The sequence below is a fragment of the Pan troglodytes genome, chromosome 15, assembly GCF_028858775.2.
Source record: "Pan troglodytes isolate AG18354 chromosome 15, NHGRI_mPanTro3-v2.0_pri, whole genome shotgun sequence".
NCBI classification, from domain to species: Eukaryota; Metazoa; Chordata; class Mammalia; order Primates; family Hominidae; genus Pan; species Pan troglodytes.
Window position 1 is genome coordinate 92,089,777 of NC_072413.2, and position 22,547 is coordinate 92,112,323.

Here is a 22,547-nt window from a genome sequence, read left to right on the forward strand (position 1 = left end):
CTCGCGGACCGCAGCAGTGCCGGCGGGAGAGCTGGCTTGGGGCGCTGGCGCCTCTTCTTACAGCTTTACTCCTGCCGGCTTGGGAAAAGGCCGGAGAAGGTGAAATTCTGTGTGCTCCCTCCGGCGAGAGACTTTGTCAGCTCCCGCACAGTAACGTAAGTTTTCTTGTATTCTTAGTGTAGTTTTGTTACAGGAAAGGGGTCTCGATCCAGACCCCAAGAGAGGGTTCTTGGATCTTGCATAGGAAAGAATTCAGGGTGAGTCCTCATAGCAAAGCAAAAGCAAGTTTATTAAGTACTTTACTCCGTAGACAGAGTAGGGCGTTCCCGAAAGTAAGAGGACGAACGCGTCCATCCTAGGTACAATGCTCGTACCTAGATCATAGGGAGATGTGCTCTGCTACAAGGGTGACGTGTGATGAGTGTTCCTTGTATTGTAATTGTTTTGGGGCGCCATGAACTGTGCCCATATAAGATACAAACGTAATTGATAAATGTTGTGTGTGTTCAGACTAATCCACTGACAGGCCGTTCTTCCTTCTCTCTCCCTTTCCTTGGGTCTCTATTCCCTGAGACACAACAGTATTGAAATTAGGTCAATTAATAACCCTACAATGGGCCTCTAAGTGTTCAAGTGAAAGAAAGAGTCGCACATCTCTCACTTTAACTCAAAAGCTAGAAATGGTTAAGCTTAGTGAGGAAGGGATGTCAAAAGGCAAGATAGGCTGAAAGCTAGGCTGAAAGTTTGCACCAAAAAGTTAGCCAGTTTGTGAATGCAAAGGAAAAGTTACTGAAGGAAATTAAACATTTTACTCTAATGAACACATGAATGATATGAAAGCGGAACAGTTTATTGCCGATTTGGAGAAAATTTTAGTGGTTTGGATATAAAATAAAACCGGCTACAGCATCCCCTAAACCCAAAACCGAATCCAAAGCAAGGCCCTGATTCTCTTCTATTCTATGATGACTGAGAGAGGTGAGGAAGCTATAGAAGTTTGAAGCTAGAAGAGATTATTTCATGAGGTTTAAGGAAAGAAGCCGTCTCCAGAACATAAAAGTGTAAGATGAGGCAGCAAATGCTGATGGAGAAGCTGCAGCAAGTTATCCCCAAGATCTAGGTAAGATCATTGATGAAGGTGGCCACTGAACAACAAGTAGTCAATGTAGACAAAACAGCCTTCTATTGGAAGACGACGCCATCAAGGACTTTCATAGCTAGAGAGGTCAATGTCTGGCTTCAAAGGCCAAGCTAACTCTTTTGTTAGAGGCTAATGCAGCTAGTGACTTTGAATTGAACCCACTGCTTGTTTACCATTCTATTATAAAAATCTTAGGTCTCTTAAGAATTACGCTAAATGTAATCTGCCTGTGCTCTGTAAGTGGAACAACAAAGCCTGGATGACAGCACATCTGTTCATAGCATGGTTTACTGAATATTTTAAGCCCACTGTTGAGGCCTACTGCTCAGAAAAAAGGATTTCTCTCAAAGTATTATTGCTCATTGAAAATGTGCATAGTCACACGAGAGCTCTAATGGAGATGTATAAGGAGATGAATGTTGTTTTCATGTCTGTGAACACAAGATCCATTCTTCAGCCCATGGATCAAGAAGTAATTTTGCATTTCAAGTTTTATTACTTAAGATACATTTCGTAAGGCTATGGCTGCCATAGAGAGTTATTCCTCTGATGGATCTGGGCAAAGTATATTGAAAACCTTCTGGAAAGGGTTCACTATTTTAGATATCATTAAGAACATTTGTGATTCATGGGAAGAGGTCAAAATATCAAAATTAACAAGAGTTCGAAAGAAGTTGACTCCAGTTCTCATTGATGACTTTGAGAGGTTCAAGACTTCAGTGAAGAAGGTAACTGCAGATGTGGTTGGAAATAGCAAGAAAACTAAAATTACAAGCGGAGCCTGAAGATATGACTGAATTGTGGCAATCTCATGAGAAACTTGAATGGATGAACAGTTCCTTCTAATGTATGACCAAAGAAAGTGGTTTCTTGGGATACAATCTACTCCTGGTGAAGATGCTGGGAACACTGTTGAAATGACAATGAAGGATTTAGAATATTTCGTAAACTTAGTTGATAAAGCAGTGGCAGGGTTTGAGAGGACTGACTACAATTTTGAACATTCTACTGTGGATAAAATGCTACCAATTAGCATCACATGCTACTGAGAAATCTTTCATGAAAGGAAGAGTCAATCCATGCAGCAAACTTCATTGTTGTGTTATTTTAAGAAATTGCCACAGCACCTCACCTTTCAGCAACCACCACCCTAATCAATCAGCTGGTTTCAGAAAAAAAGAAAAGTATATTATGGCAGAGGGGGACACAGTCAAAATGTTAATAATTGGTGAATTATTGGTGCTAGAGTAAGGGTACGTGAGTGTTCATTGTACTATTCTTTCAACTTTTTTGAGGTTTAAAACTTTTCAAAATAAAGAGTTGAGTAAATTGTTTTGATTTAAAAATTATGAATTAAAAAGAAATTGGCTTAAGCCAGGTGTGGTGGCACATCCCTGTAGTCCCAGCTATCCAGGAGGCTGAAGAGGGAGGATCGCTTGGGCTCTGGAGTGTGAGTCCAGCATGGACAACATAGCAAGACATCATCTTTAAAAAAAGAAAAAGAAAGAAGGAAAGAAAGAGAGTCAATTTTAATTTTTAAAAATGGGGGAGGGGGAGATGTCAACCAAAAGCAAAATGATGGCAAAGTTTCCATTATAGTAGTGGAAACATAGGTATTTTTTTTCCTTCTTCTCAATATTCTAATTTTAAAAAATAGTAAGAATAAACTATTTTAATGTTATTCTTATTTCAAAGGTGGAAAAACAGATGCAGGAAGATTAATTTGCCAGAGTCATACAGCTAATGTTACAGAGCTCAGACCTGACTTGGAGATCTGTGACTTTAACTGGGTGCAGTGGCTCACACCTGTAATTCCAGCACTTTGGGAGGCCCAGGCGGGTGGATCGCTTGAGCTCAGGAGTTCAAGATCAGCCCAGGCGACATGGTGAAACCCCATCTCTACAAAAAATACAAAAATTAACCAGGCTTGGTGGCATGCGCCCTTAGTCCCAGCTACTTAGGGGGCTGAAGTGGGAGGATTGCTTGAGCCCAAGAGGTCAAGGCTGCAGTGAGCCATGTTCATGCTGCCGTGGGATAAATAAGAAACCAAAGGGACCGAGGGGTTGAGGAGGAATTATTTAATTATTTAGGTGCACAAACCCAGTCAGATTAACATCCAAAGGACTGAGCCCTGAACAAAGAGTCAAGCTACCTTTTAAGCATTTCGTGGGGCAGGGGGAGATTTGTGCAGTGGGAAGCATATTACAGAAGCAAGAAACAAAGACAGTTATTCAATTGAGACATGGCATTACATTATATCTTACTTTTCAAGGAACAACATGTTTTACGACTTGAGAGTATCTGTCTAGTGACCTTGCAGCTGCACAGCTAGAGAAACAGAGTCTTCACAATGCCTGGGAAAGGGAGAGATAAGGCTCACTAGCCTCAGAAAGAAAAACAGGCAGTTAATTTTAAAGGACTCCAGCCCTTTCTCTTCCTCAAGGGAAATTGGGTTTTTTTACATACAACCGAGTTTTTGCTTACACAGTTTTTAATTTCTTTTAATTCCTGTTCCAATGCCACTATACTCAGCCTGAGTGACAAAGCAAGACCCTGTGTGGGGGAAAAAAAAAAGTAATAAAGATCAAGAAACCCTGTAAGGAATGTGTCCCAGTTTCCAAGGGACCCATGCAGAAGCCTCCATTGCCAGTGGCTGAAGTGGGAGTACTTATGAATGTGTTGATTGACTTTCCAAAAAGACTGAAGGGTAGATGTGGGCTGAGGGGAACCAAGAATGCATATGGAGAAGTTGGAACAGTTGAGCTCATAAATTTCCCAGCAAGAAAATGGCTCATCTAGCGAGGTAGGGCATCTAGAAGGGTGGGGGAATCAGATTGCCTGGAGTCAGGTCTGAGCTCTGTAACATTAGCTGTGTGACTCTGGCAGATTACTTACTCTTCCTGCATGTTTCCTCATCTGTAAAATGAGAATAATATTGTTGAGAAGATTAAACATAAATGCATGTAAAGTTCTTGCTGCAGTGCCTGGCACATGGTGAGCTCAATTGACCTTAGCAATTCCTTTTGTCATCACACATTTCTTTATAAGCATACACATACCTTTCATATAGTATAAATATGAAAAGGTGATAAGTTGGGGGAAAACACATTTCGGCGAAACATCCCACAGTGTTAAGTAGTTGTTTTAAGGTGATGGAACTGAGTGTAATTTTTTCTTTTCAATATTTCAATTTTAATGTGATTATTTTAATTATATATATTATATGGAGGTATAATTAGTGTACAATAAAATGCAGAGTGCAGCTTTTCAGTTCAATGAATTGTAACATTTCCATATCATCATATAAGCATTGCACAAAACAACATAAAGAACATTTCCACCACCCCAGAAAATTCATTCATCCCCATTTCCAGTTAGTTTTTATCCCTACCCAGAACACAAATATATTTTAATTTAAAAATTAATTGGCAACTATTTCTTAAATGGGAACCATTTTGGTATTTTCATTTATTGTAAAAGTGACTTATGCCTGAGGCATTGTAATTCATCTAGCACCAAAAAACATACGTATGTATAAGCATTCTACATGGGTGATATAGTTTGGATATTTGTCCCCACCCAAATCTCATAGTTGAATTGTAATCCCCAATGCTGGAGTTGGGGTCTGGTGGGAGGTGTTTGGATCAAGGGGGCAGATGCCTCATGAATGGCTTGGGCCATCTGCTTCATAATAAGTGAGCTCTCACTCTGAGTTCATGTGAGATCTGGTGGTTTAAAAGTGTGTGGCGCCTCCCCTCAATTCTCTCTGACTCTTGTTTTCACCATCTCATGTGCCTGCCCCCCTTCCACCTTCTGCCATGATCGTAAGCTTCCTGAGGCCTACCTAGAAGCTGAGCAGATGTCAGCAGCATGCTTCTTGTAAAGCCTATGGAACGGTGTGCCAGTTAAACCTCTTTTTTAAATAAATTACCCAGTCTCAGATATTTCTTTATAGCCATACAAGAATTGCCTAATATAATGAGGTCTTCCTTTACCACTGTTTTGTAAGTTGCCTCTTTCACTCAACAATATCTAATGAACCATTCCCCATTGCCAATAAATATTAATCTATAACCAGGGACAGATCCAGTCTATTTAGGGACCTGAAGCTTACATAATTGGTGGGGCAGAGAGCTTAAAAAAAGAGAGTTATAATACAAAATACCAGTAACACTACAATGTCACCCCAAACCAGGGGAAGTATGGCAGAGGGAAGCCAGATTGGAAAGCAATTACAAGACAACAGCCCTAATCAATTACTCTTAGAAGAACTTTTGCAAATAATAATAATAACAACAACAACAACAAAGTGAGCAATGGCTAGAGCTGCTCTTAGGGTCTTGGAAGGAGCCAGTGCAAGTGAGGGTCCCTGAACTCAGGCTTCTTTTGCTTCGAGGTAAACCCATTTCTGCTTCTATCATCAGTAGCTACATATAATTATATAGGAGTATAAAATTTTATTTATTCAGTTTTTGTTACTTCCCACTTTTGCTGTGTCAACCTAAATAACAAACAGAGAGAAGCCCTCTAAAAGAAAATGACATTTGAGAATACGGCATTGCAGTGGGAAAATTCATGCCATAGTAAACTATGTACATATTCAAGGATGTAAAGGAAGACAAAGGTTTTTAAAGGAAAAATGAAGACAATTACGTAATTGTTTTGAAGCCAGATTAGAAAGCAATTAAAAGACAACAGCCTTAATCAATTACTTTTAGAATAACTTACTTTTACAAATAATAATAATAACAACATGTTTGGCTATAAGGATTAACAGCAAGGGTGACACCAGTCTGAGGTTGGGCAGGTAGTTTCTGGGCAGATGTGCTCACGGAAGTATTTTTTGTGTACGGTTGTGATGGCCTTTGTGCAAGATTGCAATTTTTGCAGATGATAGTTTTGTTCTCAGGCATACAAAAGCATGAAAACCCTCTCTTCATGGGTTTTCCCTAGCTCTATTTGTCAGAGTTTGGGTGTGTTTTTTGTTATTTTTATTTTTATTTTTGTTTTGTTTTGAGACGGAGTCTCACTCTGTCACGCAGGCTGGAGTGCAGTGGCGCATCTCGGCTCACTGCAAGCTCCACCTCCCAGGCTTCACGCCATTCTCCTGCCTCAGCCTCCCGAGTAGCTGGGATTACAGGCACTCGCCACCACACCCAGCTAATTTTTTCTATTTTTAGTATAGACGGTGTTTCACCGTGTTAGCCAGGATGGTCTCGATCTCCTGACCTCGTGATCTGCCCGCCTCGGCCTCCCAAAGTGCTGGGATTACAGGCATGAGCCACCGTGCCCAGCCGATTGTCGTTTTTTTTTTTTTTAACACAAGCAACTCCATTTTGACTCTGACTGCTTTTATAGTTGTCATCAAAAACACTGTGATCATCATTCATGTGCAGATATTTGTGCACATCTCTGATTATTTTCTTGTGATGAATTCCAAGAAGTAAAATTTCTAAACCAAATAAGCTTTCACTACATGCTGTCAAATAAAGTATGGGTTAGAACACGCCATACCCAGCAGTGAATGAGGATCACTATTCCTTTCCTCATGCAAACACTGCATGTTCCAGTTATTTGCTTCCTGAGGCAGATTATAAGGATGTAGTCACTCAGCTCTGTTTCACGCTCTGCTGTGAACCCTCAAGGATGGAAAGTTAATGACTGTATTCCCCTGGCTTCCCCATATGCCAGTTCTGCAAATGACCTGAATTGTGCCAAGCTGACTCCCCTGTGCAAGGATGTGAAGGTGGAAGGGACACAGGGGCTGTGCTTCGGCTGCTTCTACTGCCAAGCATTGTAGTAGGGACTTGTTTTTTTGCAGTAGCAGAAGCAGAGTCCCAGGATCTATTTCTTACGTTACTATGCGAGATGCAGAAGGTAAGTTTTCATTTTACTGGCATAGATGCCCCAGAGCCAACAGGTGTGGCAGTGGCTTCCCGATATCCCAGTTTCGTGATCATGGCACTGGCTGAAGCATTCTTGGTGGCCCACTTCTAGGGTGGAGCCACATTCTGGGGTTGGGGCATTCCTGGAACATCAGCTTAGACCCTCCTCCTCCAATCCTGGAACAATCTTTTTTTTTTTTTTTTTTGGAGACAGAGTCTTGCTCTGTCGCCCAGGTTGGAGTGTAGTGACACGATCTCAGCTCACTGCAAGCTCCACCCCCTGGAACAATCTTATAGTCACCTAATTCCCTGTGTCAAAACCCACTCTGCTTAAGTTGGCTGGAGTGACTTCTGTTATCTGCAGCTGAACTCTGACTAATAGATGCATGTGACACACATACAAAATGTTACCTCCTTTAAATCTTTTACTATTAGTAAGATTGACCATCTTTTTAAGTGTCTATTAGTCATGCGTAATTCTGTCTTGGGGAGCTGTCTCCTAGTCTTCGGAGTTCCTTGTTAAAGGCAGTTCCTTTTAAAAATTGATTCATAAGGAAAACTCTCTTTGAGTTGGGGATACTAATCATGCAGAAGTATTATTTTGTTTGGTTTGTTTTCCCCTCAGTATGTCACTTGTCTCTTAACCTTCATGATAAATCCATTTTTCACCACGAGGGACTTTGTTCATGGTGTTTTTTTGTTTGTTTTGTTATTTTGTTATTTTTATTTTTAGAGAGAGTGTTTTGCTCTGTTGGCTAGGCTGGAGTGCAGTGGTTGGGTCATGGCTCACTGCAGCTGTTACTGGATAGAGGTCCCGATGCATATCCTAAGAGAAGGTTCTTGGATATCATGCAAGAAAGAATTTCAGGTGAATCCATAAAGTGAGAGCAAGTTTATTAACAAAGTAAGGGAATAAAAGAATGGCCATTCCATAGTCAAAATAGCAGCTTGAGCTGCTTGAATGATAATACTTATAGTTATTTCTTGATTATATGCTAAACAAGTGGTGGATTATTCATGAGTTTTTGAGGTGGGCAATTCCTGGAACTGAGGGTTCCTCCCCCTTTCAGACCATATAGGGTAACTTCTTGATGTTGCCATGGCGTTTATAAATGGTCATGGTGCTGCTGGGAGTGTCTTGTAGCATGCTAATGCATTATAATTAGTATATAATGAGCAATGAGGATGACCAGAGGTCACTCTCATCACCGTCTTGGTTTTGGTGGGTTTGGGCTGTCTTCTTTACTGCATGCTATTTTATCAGCATGGTCTTTGTGAACTGTATCGTGTGCCTATCTCCTATCTCATCCTGTGACTAAGAATGCGTAACCTCCTGGGAATGCAGCCTAGTAGGTCTCAGCCTTATTTTACCCAGCTCTTATTCAAGATGGAGTCACTCTGGTTCAAATGCTTCTGACATATTTACCCCCTCCCTTTTACAAGGAAACCCTTAAGCCTAAGGGTTGTAGAAGTATGTAGATCCATCTTCTGTAACTTCTTCAGACTGAATAGGGGCAATGATATTCCTGCCTAACTATTAGGGTCTCTTGTATTCAGGGTAGAGTGGAGCTCAGTCAGAAAGTGTCGGTATAACAAGGACCATTCATAACTCTTGAGTTCCGACAAAAGGTGATATCTGGAAGATTAGTAAGTGTTCAATTTAAGAAAACATTGAGTAAGCTCATCCTACATTTCTATACAAAGAGTACAACAGCAACATATTCCACAACAGTAAAGTAAAATAAGCAAAATTATCCCAAGTAAACTGAATAAGAAGGCTTTCCAGGAACTGGGCAATTGTTGGAACCAAGCTGATATGGGGGTCTCTAGCTGATTCCAATATGTGCCCAAATTAGAATATTGATCCAGATTTTTACATTACCCATCCCTCTTGTTTCTTCTGAGCTGCAGCCAGAGATCACCGATTGGTTCACAGGAACAAGCAGGGTCAGTCTAAATTGCAGGAAAAAACTCAAAAACAACTGATGAGACTAGAATTTAATAACTGGTGTACCACAGTTTTTGAAACCTAATTTTTCTCTCTCCAGTCCTCATTTTAGTATAAAACAAATCATAATTTGACAGATTTGGTTTATTATACCTGGCCTGATTATTTGTATAAAGTGCAGCAAGAATGATTATTTTTCACATAGGCTTTTTAAATTGACTGTGGTGGAACTTTGTTCCGTGAAAGGAATCTCAGATAAGACATTTTTAAAGCTGAGGCCAGCCATGGGTTGGTAGCAGATACCTACGAGTTTGGGTAAATTCCTCTCCTTAAGAGGTTTCAAGATAACTTGGGGCTCTTGGGCCTGTCAGAAAGTGACATTCTTTGGTCAGGAACCCTGTACAGTGACTGTGTAGGCAAGATATGAGGCTAGTTTTCCCAAGGGGCTTTTATTGGCTCTATAAGTCAAGTTTGATTCCTTAAGGGAAAGCACATCATTACAGTCAAAGCCTTGGTAAAATAACCGATGTCTCCAATTGCATCCAATTGCAAAATGAAATGGATTCTTATTGTACTTATGCAGATAACTATATTGCCATAAATTAAGAATATGCAGTTTCCAAATTCTGGAGAAATCAGGTAGAGAGAAGCAAATATACTCCAAATTTTGTTCACAGTAGTATACTTTACTCAATTATCAACAGTTGTAAATAGCTCAAAATAAAAATTTTTTTGGCTCTGTAAAAGATCAGGAAAAAGTCAAAAAGATTGGTTCAGACTTCTGTTAGTTTAGTTCATGCACTTAATTCCTGTTCTGTCTGATGCTCATGAACATTTCAGCTCTCCATGAAAGTCCTGAAAGATTTTTTCTAACATCACAATGTCCAAAGTTATCAGAAACCTGCATCCAAGAGCATCTGTCAAAGTCCTATAGCTGATTAAGGGTCACCTTTTAAAGAGGATCAAAACAAGGTAACAGTTGCCTGTGGATGACAAAAAGTTTTAGGACAGCCGCTATTATAGCCACAGTTGGCTAGAAACTGTGGTTACTTCTATGGCATACAACAATTTTACATAACAATTATAACTATTAGTAGCATACACTAAGTCGTATCATGATTATAGGAGTTTCCCATAATTTTAGAACACATACCAATAACTTAGTTATACAAAAACAGCCAAGAAAGCCAAACACCCAACCATTTCATATTTAACCATGCTTCCTATATGATTTTTATACCAAATAAGGCAAATATGTCATTTTTAGACTTGAGGAGACCTAATATCTAAAAGATTAATTAGGAGGTCAGAAGAAGACATGATTTATAATTTGATTTTGGAAATTTTGTCAAACATCAGAGGTTTTAAACACTTGATATTATAAAATCAAATCCCAGGTCACCATAAGTCATTTACTTAGCTGAAACAATAACTCAGAATTTTTTAAAAGGCAAAACCTTTACTCATTAATAGAGGGAAGATTTAGCTTTCCAAACAATCTGTCTCTTTCCTTTCCCTTCTTCTGTCTATAGCTTATTCAAAAGGCAAACAAAAATCTTTTTTTTTTTTTAATATAACATGAAAATCAGCTGGGTGCGGTGGCTCACACCTGTAATCCCAGCAGTTTGGGAGGCCAAGGCAGGTGGATCACCTGAGGTTAGGAGTTCGAGACCAGCCTGAGCAACATGGTGAAACCCTGTCTCTACTAAAAATACAAAAAAATTAGCCACGCATGGTGGCGGGTGCCTGTAATCCCAGCTACTCGGGAGGCTGAGTCAGGAGAATCGCTTGAACCTGGGCAGTGGAGGTGGCAGTGAGCCGAGATTGCACCACTGCACTCTAGCCTGGGTGACAGAGTGAGACTGTGTCTCAAAAAAATAAAAAAAAGAAAGAAAATCTTGTTTAAGAGAGAAAGCCAGATTTCACCCTTTGCGTTAGTGTACTATTGATATCAAACTCAATTCTTAATAAAACCTGGCCGTGCGCTCTGGCTCACGTCTGCAATCCCAGCACTTTGGGAGGCTGAGGTGGGCGGATCACAAGGTCAGGGATTCGAGACCAGCCTGACCAACATGGTGAAACCCTGTATCTACTAAAAATACAAAAATTAGCCAGCTGGGTGGTGCGCTTTTGTAATCCCAGCTACTCAGGAGGCTGAGGCAGGAGAATTGCTTGAACCCGGGAGGCGGAGGATGCAGTGAGCCAAGATTGCACCACTGCACTCCAGTCTGGGCAACAGAGAGAGACTCCATCTCAAAAACAAAACAAAACAAAACAAAAAAAACCTTACAGACAAATCAATCTTAATCAGTTTGTCTATGAGGCAAGATTCTCATAAACCTTTTATAACCCTTTACAAATTCTTGTTAAAGAGAAGATCAGTGCTCTAAGAAAAACTCTGTTGTGCTTTTATTCCAATGTTCAATTTACAGAAAAACTGAAGAATACCTGATATGGTTTAGCTGTGTCCCCACCCAAATCTCATCTTGAATTGTAGCTCCCATAATTCTGATGTGTTGTGGAAGGGACCCAGTGGGAGATAATTGAATCACCGGGATGATTTCCCCCATGCTGTTCTCGTGGTAGTAAGTCTCATGAGATCTGATGATTTTATAAGGGGTTTCCCTTTATGCTTCGCTTTTCATTTGCTCTTTGCCAGCCACCCTCCTGGGTTCAAGCGATTCTCCTGCCCCTGCCTCCCAAGTAGCTGGGACCACAGGCGCACACCACCACGCCCAGCTAACTTTTGTATTTTTAGTAGAGATGGGGTTTCACCATGTTGGCCAGGAAAATCTAATTCCAACACATCCCAATACCAGGAGCATTACTTTTCCCCTCAAAATGCCCTTCTTGGAGATGTGAGGAATTCAAAATCCTCCTTTTCATCAAAATTTTTGACTGCATTTCTTTTCTTTTTTTTTTTTTTTTGAGATGGAGTCTTGCTCTGTCACCCAGGCTGGAGTGCAGTGGCATCATCTCAGCTCATTGCAAGCTCTGCCTCCTGGGTTCACGCCATTCTCCTGCCTCAGCCTCCCGAGTAGCTGGGACTACAGACACCCGCCACCACGCCCGGCTAATTTTTTTTTTTATTTTTAGTAGAGACGGGGTTTCACTGTGTTAGCCAGGATGGTCTCGATCTCCTGACCTCGTGATCCGCCCGCCTCAGCCTTCCAAATTGTTGGGATTACAGGCTTGAGCCGCAACGCCCGGCCCTGACTGCATTTCTTATGAACTTCATTTTGTATGGAGAACATCCCTCCATCCCACATAGAAGATTTATAGTATGAAACATTCTACACTAGGTGACAAATGGCATGGAGCCCTACTCCCATATTTGTGATAAGCAGGAAGTCAGCATGGATTGGTGGTTAACAGCATGATCTCTGACCAGGGGCCCTGGTTGAAATCCTTAGAGCTGTGGCCTTGAGGCAAGTTAATTAACCTTGATGTGCCTTAGTTTGGTGACAAATAGGGAGTTAGTAGATATGTACTATTGTTTTTTGCATTTGCTTGTTTCTGTCCTTTTCCCCTACTGGAATAAATTTCATGAAATAAGGATGTGTCTATCTTTTTCTCTTGAGTCCGTGCTCAGGAGCTTGGTAAATATGTTTTGAATGAAAGAATGAATGAAGAGAAAAAAAGGAAAGTGAGAGTCTCAGTGTGAAGTCTGCGGAGAGAGGAATACAGAAAATTAAAGAAGTGACAGAATCGGGGTGGGAAAGGCCCTCTGCTTGGGATATCCTCTAATGTCCTGGAAATGAGGCTGTGTCCCTTTTGCAAGACAAGGAAAGGAGGGAAAATGAGCCCTGCACCCCAACCCCAGTCCTGCAAGGATGCTTGACCAAACTTGGGTTTGAGGCCCAATTTAGGAATGTTAGAGTCCTTCCAAAGATTCAGGGGGTTAGAGGTCCCTCTCAGTAAAGTCTCTCTTGGTTAAAAATGGATTTGGCACTACGAGGTATTAACTGCTATTCTTTTTGGGTTAATCTGCCTCGCACTCTTTGCTGATGGCTGTGGGTGGCAGGATTGAGCATGTACAGGATCATGGGACATTGGGAGCTTTTTTCTCTCTAAAGGCGGAAACTTGAGAGCTGATCCCTTCAGGATGACAAGTGGCTGCCTGAAGTTTTGAGTCAGTGTTGCTGCAACGGGTGGGTCTTTCTCTGGCCTCCCTGAGCTCTTCACCTTCTCCACCCTGCCGTTTCCTTGCACAGTCCTGTTTAGTTTTGGAACAACACTCCCAAATAATTCAGCAAAAGACTTTGCTGATAAAGCAGCATGATGTAAAGAAGTCAGCCCAAATCCACCAAAACCTAGATGGTGACGGAAGTGACCTCCATCACTCTAGGAATTGTCCACCCCTTTCCCAGAAAACTCGTGAATGAGCCATCCCTTGTTTAGCATATAATCAATATAATACTGTAAGTATTATCAGTCGATCGGCCCAAGCTGCTGCTTTGCTCTCACTTAACTCTGGATTTGGCTTGAAGTCTTCCTGTGTGAGGTCCAAGCACCCTCTCTTGGAGTCTGGATTGGGACCCCTTTCCAGTAATATACCCCTGGTGAACCATGAAAGGACGATATTGAGGAGACCCCTGAACTAAAGGAAATAGACCGCAACACCAATTGGCTGACTTTGGGTAAGTGGTGGGGTACATTTTACCTGGGTAAAGGATGAGAATGGGTTAGAAGTCCAACTTAGGGGAATTAGAGTCTCTCCTAAGATAGAGTGAGTTAAAGGCCCCTCTTAATAAAAGGCAAGGATGCACAAAGGCACACTTAAAAAAAATTTAGAGACAGGATCTCACTGTGTTGCCCGGGCTGGAGTGCAGTGGCATGATCACAGCTCACTGCAGCCTCGACTTCCTAGGTACAAGCAATTCTCCAGTTTCAGCCTCACAAGTAGCTGGGACTGCAGGTATACATGACAGCACTTGGCTAATTTTTAGAGACTTTTTTAGAGATGAGGGTCTTGCTATATTGCCCAGGCTGGTCTGGAACTCCTGGCCTCAAGTGATCGTCTTGTCTTAGCCTCCCAAGTAACTGGGATTATAGGTGCCAGCCACCGTTCCAAGCCTTAGGCACACTCTTTATCCATATTTCTTTTTATGAAATACTCAATGTCTACTTGATCTCCCGTCTGGGCCTAGCATTAAGGGAGGCAGCAATGAATGACTCCTGACTCGTGTTAGTCAGTTTTACATTTCTATAAAGGAATACCTGAAGCTGGGTAATTTATAAAGAAAAGAGGTTTATTTGGCATGGTTCTGTAGGTTATACAAGCATGGCACCAACGTCTGCTCAGCTTCTGGTGAGGCCTCAGGAAGCTTTTACTAATGCAGAAGTTGAAGGGGGAGCAGGTGTGTCATATGGCAAGAGAGGGAGCAGGAGTGAGAGGAGGAGGTACCAGCCTCCTTTAAACAACCAGTTCTTGCATGAACAAACAGAGTGCGAATTCGTTCATTACCATGGGGAGGGCACCAAGCCACCATGAGGGATTTTCCCCCATGACCTGAGCACCTCCCACCAAGCTCCACCACCAACATTGAAGATCACATTTCAATATGAGATTTGGAGGGGACAAACATCCAAACCATAGCAGTCCTTGATTTTAAAGAGCTCTGAATCCAGCAGAGGAGATAGAGAACAACGTTGCATTGTGGGAAATTCTGTGGCAGAAAGAATATAGTGGACTCACGTTTGAGAGCATAAGTGGGGGTATAGTTGCTCAAGCGAGATTGGGAATGTGTGGCCAGGGAAGTCTTCCTGGAGAATATGTAAGATCATGAGGTCCTGAAAATTTTCCTGAGTCTAGCATGCAAAGGATCAGAGGCCTAAAAGAGCAGGGAATGATTTCTATTTGTCCCCCAGGACAGAAGCATAGCTGGATATTGGCAACAATAAGTTTAGGGCGAGGCAGAAGCCAGTTCATGGAGGTCTTGCTTATCCCATGGGCCATACAAGGCTGTTGAGGGGTTTTAGGCAGATGGATAGGTAAACACCATGACTTTTCCCTGTACCACAGCAGCCAGTAGATACGTCCCCATTCAGTGTTTTATATCCCTGATGCTTGGGTTGCTTCCATCTCTTAGCTATTGTGAATAATGCTGCTACGAACATGGGTGTATAAATATCTATTCAAGACTATGCTTTCAGCCGGGTGCAGTGGCTCACATCTGTAATCCCAGCACTTTGGGAGGCCAAGGTGGGCGGATCACAAGGTCAGGGATTCGAGACCAGCCTGACCAACATGGTGAAACCCTGTCTCTACTAAAAATACAAAAATTAGCCAGGCGTGGTCGCACGCACCTGTAATCCCAGCTACTCAGGAGGCTGAGGCAGGAGAATCGCTTGAACCTGGGAGGCAGAGGTTGCAGTGAACAGAGATTGTGCCACTGCACTCCAGCCTGGGTGACAGAGCGAGACTCTGTCTCAGAAAAAAAAAAAAAAAAAGGCTACGCTTTAAATACTTAGGGTAGTTACTCAAAAGTAGGTTTACGGGATTATATGTTTTATATGATAATTCTATTTTTAATGTTTTTATAGTCCCAGGAGGGATGCAGAGTTCTTTATTAATGCAGCTTTATCCAAACCAGATCCTGAATAAAGTCAAAACTCAACCAACAGGTGGAAGTCCAAGAATCCGAATGGAGGCTCACCGAGGCGAAGGGGCCAACCATGGGAAAGGAGAGTGGATGGGACTCAGGTGGGTACTGCACATGATTCTGGGGGCTGCTGGTCCTTCCGAGGTGAATGCACTTTGTGTCCCACTCTTCTGACACCAGATTATGTCAACCCCAAATAACAGAGAGGGAGGCTCTCCATGGAAAAGAGATTATTCAGGAATGAATGACGGGATTTTTAAATCCCAGAATACACATGCCATAGTGGACCATGGCGGGGCCACAGATGTACCCAGGAAGGCAAAGGAAGACAAAGGTTTTTAAAAGCAAAACAAGGAAAGTTACTAAGTGGTTTTGAAACAATGATCCTTGGCTACAAGTGTGGCATCAGCCCAAGATTGAACGGGCAGTTGCTGGGCAGTCATCCATTCAGAAGTATTCTTTATGGAAGGCTGCAGTGGCCTTTCTGCAAGGTTGTGGTTTTCAGAGCATCTTTGTAATAGCTCTTTTCATAGGCATGTGTGCCTGAGAGCCCCTCCTTGGTGGCCTGCCTCCATTTTGTTAGGATTTGGCATAAGCGACTCCATTTTAATTCTGACAACTTTCATAGCAGGAAGGCTTTTGGCCTGAGCTGCTGAGAGAATGGATTCCGGGTTCAGCAGTGACTTGGGCCAGAGCAGAGGCAGGGAGACAAGTTAGGAAGCTCCTCCAGTCATCCCACTGAGAGACGCGGGTGGCTTGGTCCAGGACTGGAGCTGCAGAAGTATGAGGAATGGTCAGACTGGATATTTCTGAAGGTGAATAAGCATTCGCGGATAGATTGCTGTGAAGGAGAGAAACCATGTGGAGTCAAGGAGGACTCCAGGCCACTTAACCTGAGCTACTGAGAGAACGGGGCTGCCCTTTACAGAGGCTGGAAAGTGGGAGTGCACTTGGGTCACTTTATGTTTGAGGTGCTTCTCAGATACCCAAGGGACATGTTAAGTAGGTCTAGGCTGAGCACATCAATCTGCAAGTCACCAGAGTACTTAACACAGTGGGACTGGGTGAATTGCCCCCGGGTGTGGGGCTAAAGCAGGGGAGTCTGAGGACTGACCCTGGACACACCCACACTGCACTGAGTTCAGGGAGAGGGGCTGAATGAGACTGAGAAGGAGAGGCTAGTATGGCAGGGGGAAACGTGGAGGATGAGGCCAGGTGAGGAAGATGTGTCGGCTTCTAGGGCTGCTGTCACAAAGGTCCATGGATTGAATGGCTTAAAACAACAGAAATTTACTTTCTCACAGTTCTGGAGGCTAGAAGTCTGAAATCAGAGTGTCCCAGGGCCATGGTGTCTCTGAAGGCCCTTCAGGAGAATGTTCCATGCCACTCCCTAGTTTCTGGTGGCTGCTGTCAGTCTTCGACGTCCTTGCCTTGTGGCTGCATCACTCCCATCTCCATCTCTGTCTTCACATGGGCTTCTCCCTGTGTGACTCCAAGTATCTGTGTCTCTTCTTTTTCCCTTACAAGGACCTCAGTCATATTGGATTAAGGGCCCACCCTACTCCAGTATGACCACATCTTCATTACATTTGCAAAAACCCTGTTTCCAATTAAGGTCACATTCACAAGTACCAGATGTTAGGACTCGAACATATCTTTTTGGGTGATGCAATTCAACCCGCAACAAAGACGTTTTGAGGAAGAGAGAGTAATCACCCCTGTCAGACACTGCTGAGAGCTGGGAACGTTGAGGCCCGAGAGGGAGGGCTCTGGATGGGCACCAAGGAGGTCAGTGGGGACGTTGTAAGTCCAGTTTCTTGGGGACTGGGTTGGGGAGAAGGCTTATGGGTATGGGTTTGAGAGTGCATGAGAGGAGTGGTGGTGTGTCATGCCTATACACACATCTTGACGATTCACTCATGTTCTCATGCTTTGCATTAGACCCTCCCACTAACCCTGTGAGGTGGCTGCTCTCATTATCTTACATATTTTATAGAGGGGACAGGAAAGCTAGGTAACTGCTCAAGGTCATGCAGCTCTGAGTCTGGGTGCCTAACCACGGTGCCATTCTGCCTTTCCCTGAATGGACAGAACTACCACAAGGAGCTTTGCTCTAAGGAGCAAAGCAAAGTGAGGTGGCAGCTGGAGGAAGATGTGGTGTGAAGGGAGGGGCTGTCCTTGTTTTACTGGTATTGGGAACAATCCCAGAGAGAGGGAGACTTTGATGATGCAGAAGCGAGGGAGGCACTGCTGGAGCATGACTTGGAGTAGGAATAGCAGGTGGGCCCAGCGCACAGGGTGGCAGGCGCACAAGTGGGGAGGCACACAGGTGGCAGGTGCAGGCACTGCTCATCACAGAAGTGGGAGGGCAAGGGAATGTGGGGGCAGGGGTGGTGAGTGGCAGGGGTAGACTTGCTGGTGAGAGCAGGGGGACGCTCTCTTCTGGTTGCCTTCATTTTCTTGGTGAATTAGGACCCTGACAGAGGCAAGAGAGGAGGTGGTGCAGGTTTGAAGATCCAGGGAGAAGTTGTGAAATTTGCATAATCTCAGAGAGCGGGGAGTGAAAGGAACAGAAAGACACAGAGATTGGAGTGATGCAGCCACAGGCCCGGAGCACCAAGGATTGTTGGCAGCCACCAGAAGCTAGAAGGAGGCACAGGAGGACCCTCCCTGAGAGGCTTCAGAGAGAGCGTGGCCTTGCTGACTCCTGGATTGTGGACTTCCAGCCTCCAGAACTGAGAGAATTGATTTCTGTTGTTTGAAGCCACCCAGGTTGGGGTCCTTGGTTACAGCAGCCTAGGAAACTAAGACAGAGCTCAGAAATCCCAGGGTGACTGAAGAACTCCCAAAGCTTGTGTTAGAGTCAGAAAACTGGAAAGGGAGGAGTTAGGGGCCTCTAGGGGGCTGCTCGCTGTAGGGAGGGTACCATTTTGTTATTAACAAGGTCTAGGACAGAATGCTAATAGAACTAATAGAACCTTCTGTTCTCTGAGCTGTCCATTGTGACAGTCACAGGCTACACGTGGCTCTTGAGCTCTTGAGATGTGACTAGTGCAACTGAGGCACTGAGTTCTAAGTTTTATTTCATTTTTAATTCACTAAACTTTAAATAGCCACACATAGCTAGTGGTTACAAGTGGGCAGCACAGGCCTAGGGTTTGACTGAGGGAATATGGGGCATAGAGTCCAAGATCTTTGGAAGCAAGGAAATAAGAACTGAAAGACACGTTTTTGGGAAATGTCATCTGAGTAGGGATTGATATCATCAATACAGGTCAGGAGTCGTGACAGAGAGAAAGGGAGGTCCTGAGCCATGAGCTAAAAGCTTCAAGAAATGGCAGGGAGTGATGGGAGGATTGAGGCTGATTTTTGCCCCTTCTGTTACTTGGCTGAGACCAAGGCGCCTCTTCCTGGGGAGGTGGCTGAGCTCTTTCCAGCAGGCCCTGAAATCTCCAGAACTTTGGTCCCAGCTGCCTAAGCACCCCAGTCCCTGCCCCTGTGGCAGCCATTGTCAGATGTTCCTGCCAGCCCTGAGAGCTCAACACAACTCAGGAGGCCCAGGCATGCTCTGCCCAGTGCTGCAGGGGGCCCAGCCACAAGGCTGGGCAGAGGAGACAGGTGACTTCTGATGTGGGGACCTGGGGAGGCTTCCTGCAGAAGGTGCCATGTGCAGAGCCCTGAGGATGGGGCCTTCACCTCTGACCTATGGCCTAGGATGAGTAGGGGGCTTCAGAAGAGGGAAAGAATAGCAAAGTTGAATTTGAGATGGGGGTATCAGAGAGTACCCACTCTCATAGGTTTGTGTTTGTTTGTTTGTTGTTGTTGTTATTGTTTTTGTCTCCAGGCAGGGCTGCTGTAGCAGCTGTGGTCGGAGGAGGTGAGTCTCTATGGGAAGGAACTCAAGCCCCCATCCCCCGCCTCCCCCCAGCCCTGAGCCTCTGGGAGAAACTGGCTTTGACCAAACCCAGGATTCTCCAAGACATAGCTGGGTAGCGGTGGAGTGGGCAGAGTGATGGGGACCTTAGAGCAGCAGGAAGCAAAGCAAAGCCATTAAAGGCACAGGGCTTTGGAGGCAGCCAGAGCTGGGGCTACTCTCAGCTTCCACCAAGTACAAACCATGCAACCCCGGATGAGTCATTGGAGCAGTCACAGCCCGGGATTCCTCCCCGTCTAAAGCAGGGCCCATGGTATCCTTGGGGACTTTTGAAGGGAGTATGTCAGCTGAGCTGTGTCTCATTCCTCAAAAGTATTTGACAAATGCTGGTAGCCCATCCACTGAGTCAGAAGCTTTTGACCTGCTATAAAGCAGTGTCCTCCAATGCAGTGGCCAAAACTAAAGAAAATCATAATGTTTCTCTGTCACCTGCACCACATTTCAAGTGCTAAACGTGGCTACCCTAGTAGACAGTACAGAAAACAAATGTGGCCGTGATTGCAGATGGCTCTCTGACTGCACTGCTCTGGAGATTTTGGGGAGCCCCAGAGGACCCCCGCATGCTGCTGCAGGGCCTTCAGGGCCTCCATCCCCTCACCTCTCCAGAAAAGCAGCTCTGATATTGTCTTCTGTCAACCTTTTGCATGGAGAGATCATGTTTTCCTTGCCAAAAGGGAAAGTTTGAAGACTGCTGTTTGCTTCAATGTATTTATTTTACATTAGGGGAACAGAGGCCCAGGGAGGGCCAGTGAGCCCTCAATGGTGTCTGTGAAACAGGCGTAAACAAGCCTGGGATTCAGATTATCCTGGGAGCCGGTCCACTGGCTGCTTTACACGTTGACTGCCCTTGTTTTGGGATCCCATCCCTGCTCAGTCTTTCCTGAGAGCACAGCAGACCCCTCCTCCTCATCGCCCCAGGAGGATGTCAGGGAAGTCTGGGGGACTCCGTCCCATGGGGCCAACCCCAAATCTCCACTTCCCGCAGTTGTGGCTGTGGGGACTGTGCCCGTGGCGCTCAGTGCCATGGGCTTCACCTCAGTAGGAATCGCCGCATCCTCCATAGCAGCCAAGATGATGTCTACAGCAGCCATTGCCAACGGGGGGGAGTTGCTGCTGGCAGTCTGGTGGCTATTCTGCAGTCAGTGGGTGAGTGTTCTGGACAGGATGACCAGAGCCAGGAGATGATCCAGCCCTGAGGCTGAACCAGGGAGGCCTCTCCTCTCCCTGCAGGTCCGTGAGCCTCTGCCTCTTGGGCCCTTTGTCTTTCTGTCACTGTCCCCTCTTCTGGTTGGAGGTGGGACCAGGGGTGCAGCCTAAGAGATCTGCATTCCTGGTGAACCCTACAAAACCCAGGCAGGTCTCCTCCCCTCTCTGGGCCTTTGGAAGATAAGGAACCTGCCATTTCTCAGAGGGTCTGCCCTGTTGCTGGGATTCCTCACCAGAGTTCTTGCCTCCTCTTTGGGCAGTGGCCTGCAGCAGCCCCTCCCAGAGCAGAAATCCTAGGGTTTTAGGAAGCAGAGGTGGGGAACCGGGTTGGACTGCCTGGGCCTCAGGTCTCTGGAGGGACCCAGGGTCTCTGGCCTTCAACCCCCTGTTAGGAGCTGCTACCCCTCCCTGTGCCCTGTGCTCACCCTCTCTTCTCCCCCAGGGGCAGCTGGACTCTCTGTGACATCTAAAGTTATCCTGGGCTTTGCTGGGACAGCTCTTGGGGCCTGGCTGGGTTCACCCCCTTCCAGCTGAACACCACACTGAGGCAGGGAGTTGGCTCTCTTGGTGGAGATGACTTTCCTGGGCCTCTGGATGACAATCTTCCAAAGGACAAGTCTCCTACTCCCAAAACTATTTAAGGAAGCATGAAAAATAAAGATGCTGGTTATCTTCTCCTAGTGTCGGTTCTCTGTTCTTGTGGTCAGGATAGGGTACAGCGCTACTGCAGGACTGCTGGACAGGGAGGGACTCAAGAGGAAGCAGCATGGGATGTCTGTGGCTGGAGCCAGGTCTGGCCCCAGGCTTTCCACTCATTCTGTGGTCCTGAGCAGGTCATGTCTGCCCTTTGAGCCTCAGTTTGCTGCTCTTCAGATGGGAGAGTCAGCCAGAGTAAGCGTTATAGGATGGCGTGGCTCTTGGGTCATTGCTTGAGCCATTGACCCTCAATTACGAAGCCCTTTGTCCTCATGCGTGACTGATCCCTTCCTTTCCCACCCAGGACTCAGGGTGTGACTGATTACTCTAGAAGTTTACTCTACTGATTACTCTAGAAGTTTAGCAACACTACATTTGCCTGGCCTATGGGCCTTCTCCATACAGGTCGAGAAGTTTCATTCCTCCAGGGAGCTCTGTCCCTCTCAGCACAGAGCCCAGGCTCCTCAGGCCCCAGGTGGACTGAGCAGAGCCTGTGAGGATGGGCAAGGGGCTGGGGCTCCTGAGAAGTAGGCCAATGCAGAATACCCATTTCCAGAGACCTCCTGTGTGCCTGGCCCCAGATCAGGTGCCAGCTGTCCTATGCACACTGACCTGGCATCTGCCACACGGCACCTGCCTGGCCTTGAGGATAAGTAAACCACACTTGACTTCTGCAAGGCCTGTTTAGATGTGGCCTCTGACCTCAACGTTAGTCCCACTCTGGGCTGCTTGACCTTCACACTTATTTTTCCTTTACAGCTGCACTCCTGCAGGGCTCTCCCTGGGATGCTGGCTGAGCTGACTCCCACAGCTCCCAAAGGGGCCCCAAGGCTCCATCCCACAGGATTGCCCTGGCTACAGAGGATCACAGAGGTCCATCTCTGCCCAGGGTGCACAATGTTGGGGAAGCCAGCCCTTAACCAATGATGTGAAGGGACTTGGGGTAAATTACAGAAACGACCATATTCTCCGCCCTTTCAGCATGGCTGTACAGCTCCTCCCATCAAGAGGTAGGAATTTCTTTCCCCTCCCTTTGAATCTCCTCTGGCCTGGGGAGTTGCTCTGGCCTGGCCGATAGAACACAGTGGAAGTGATGGCGTGCTAATCTTGAGCCTAGTCCCTAAGAAACCTT

General features: G+C 45.1%; 1 protein-coding gene across 1 annotated transcript; it reads left to right on the top strand.

Moving 5' to 3' along the window:
- Window positions 1-21: 21 nt before the first annotated feature.
- On the top strand, window positions 22-21,394 carry IFI27L1 (interferon alpha inducible protein 27 like 1). The gene is given in 6 exon segments (XM_063793104.1): window positions 22-155; window positions 15,571-15,680; window positions 19,424-19,456; window positions 20,499-20,609; window positions 20,612-20,659; window positions 21,162-21,394. Coding segments are annotated over 5 exon segments (312 nt in total). The 5' UTR covers window positions 22-155; window positions 15,571-15,652; the 3' UTR covers window positions 21,254-21,394.
- Window positions 21,395-22,547: the final 1,153 nt, after the last annotated feature.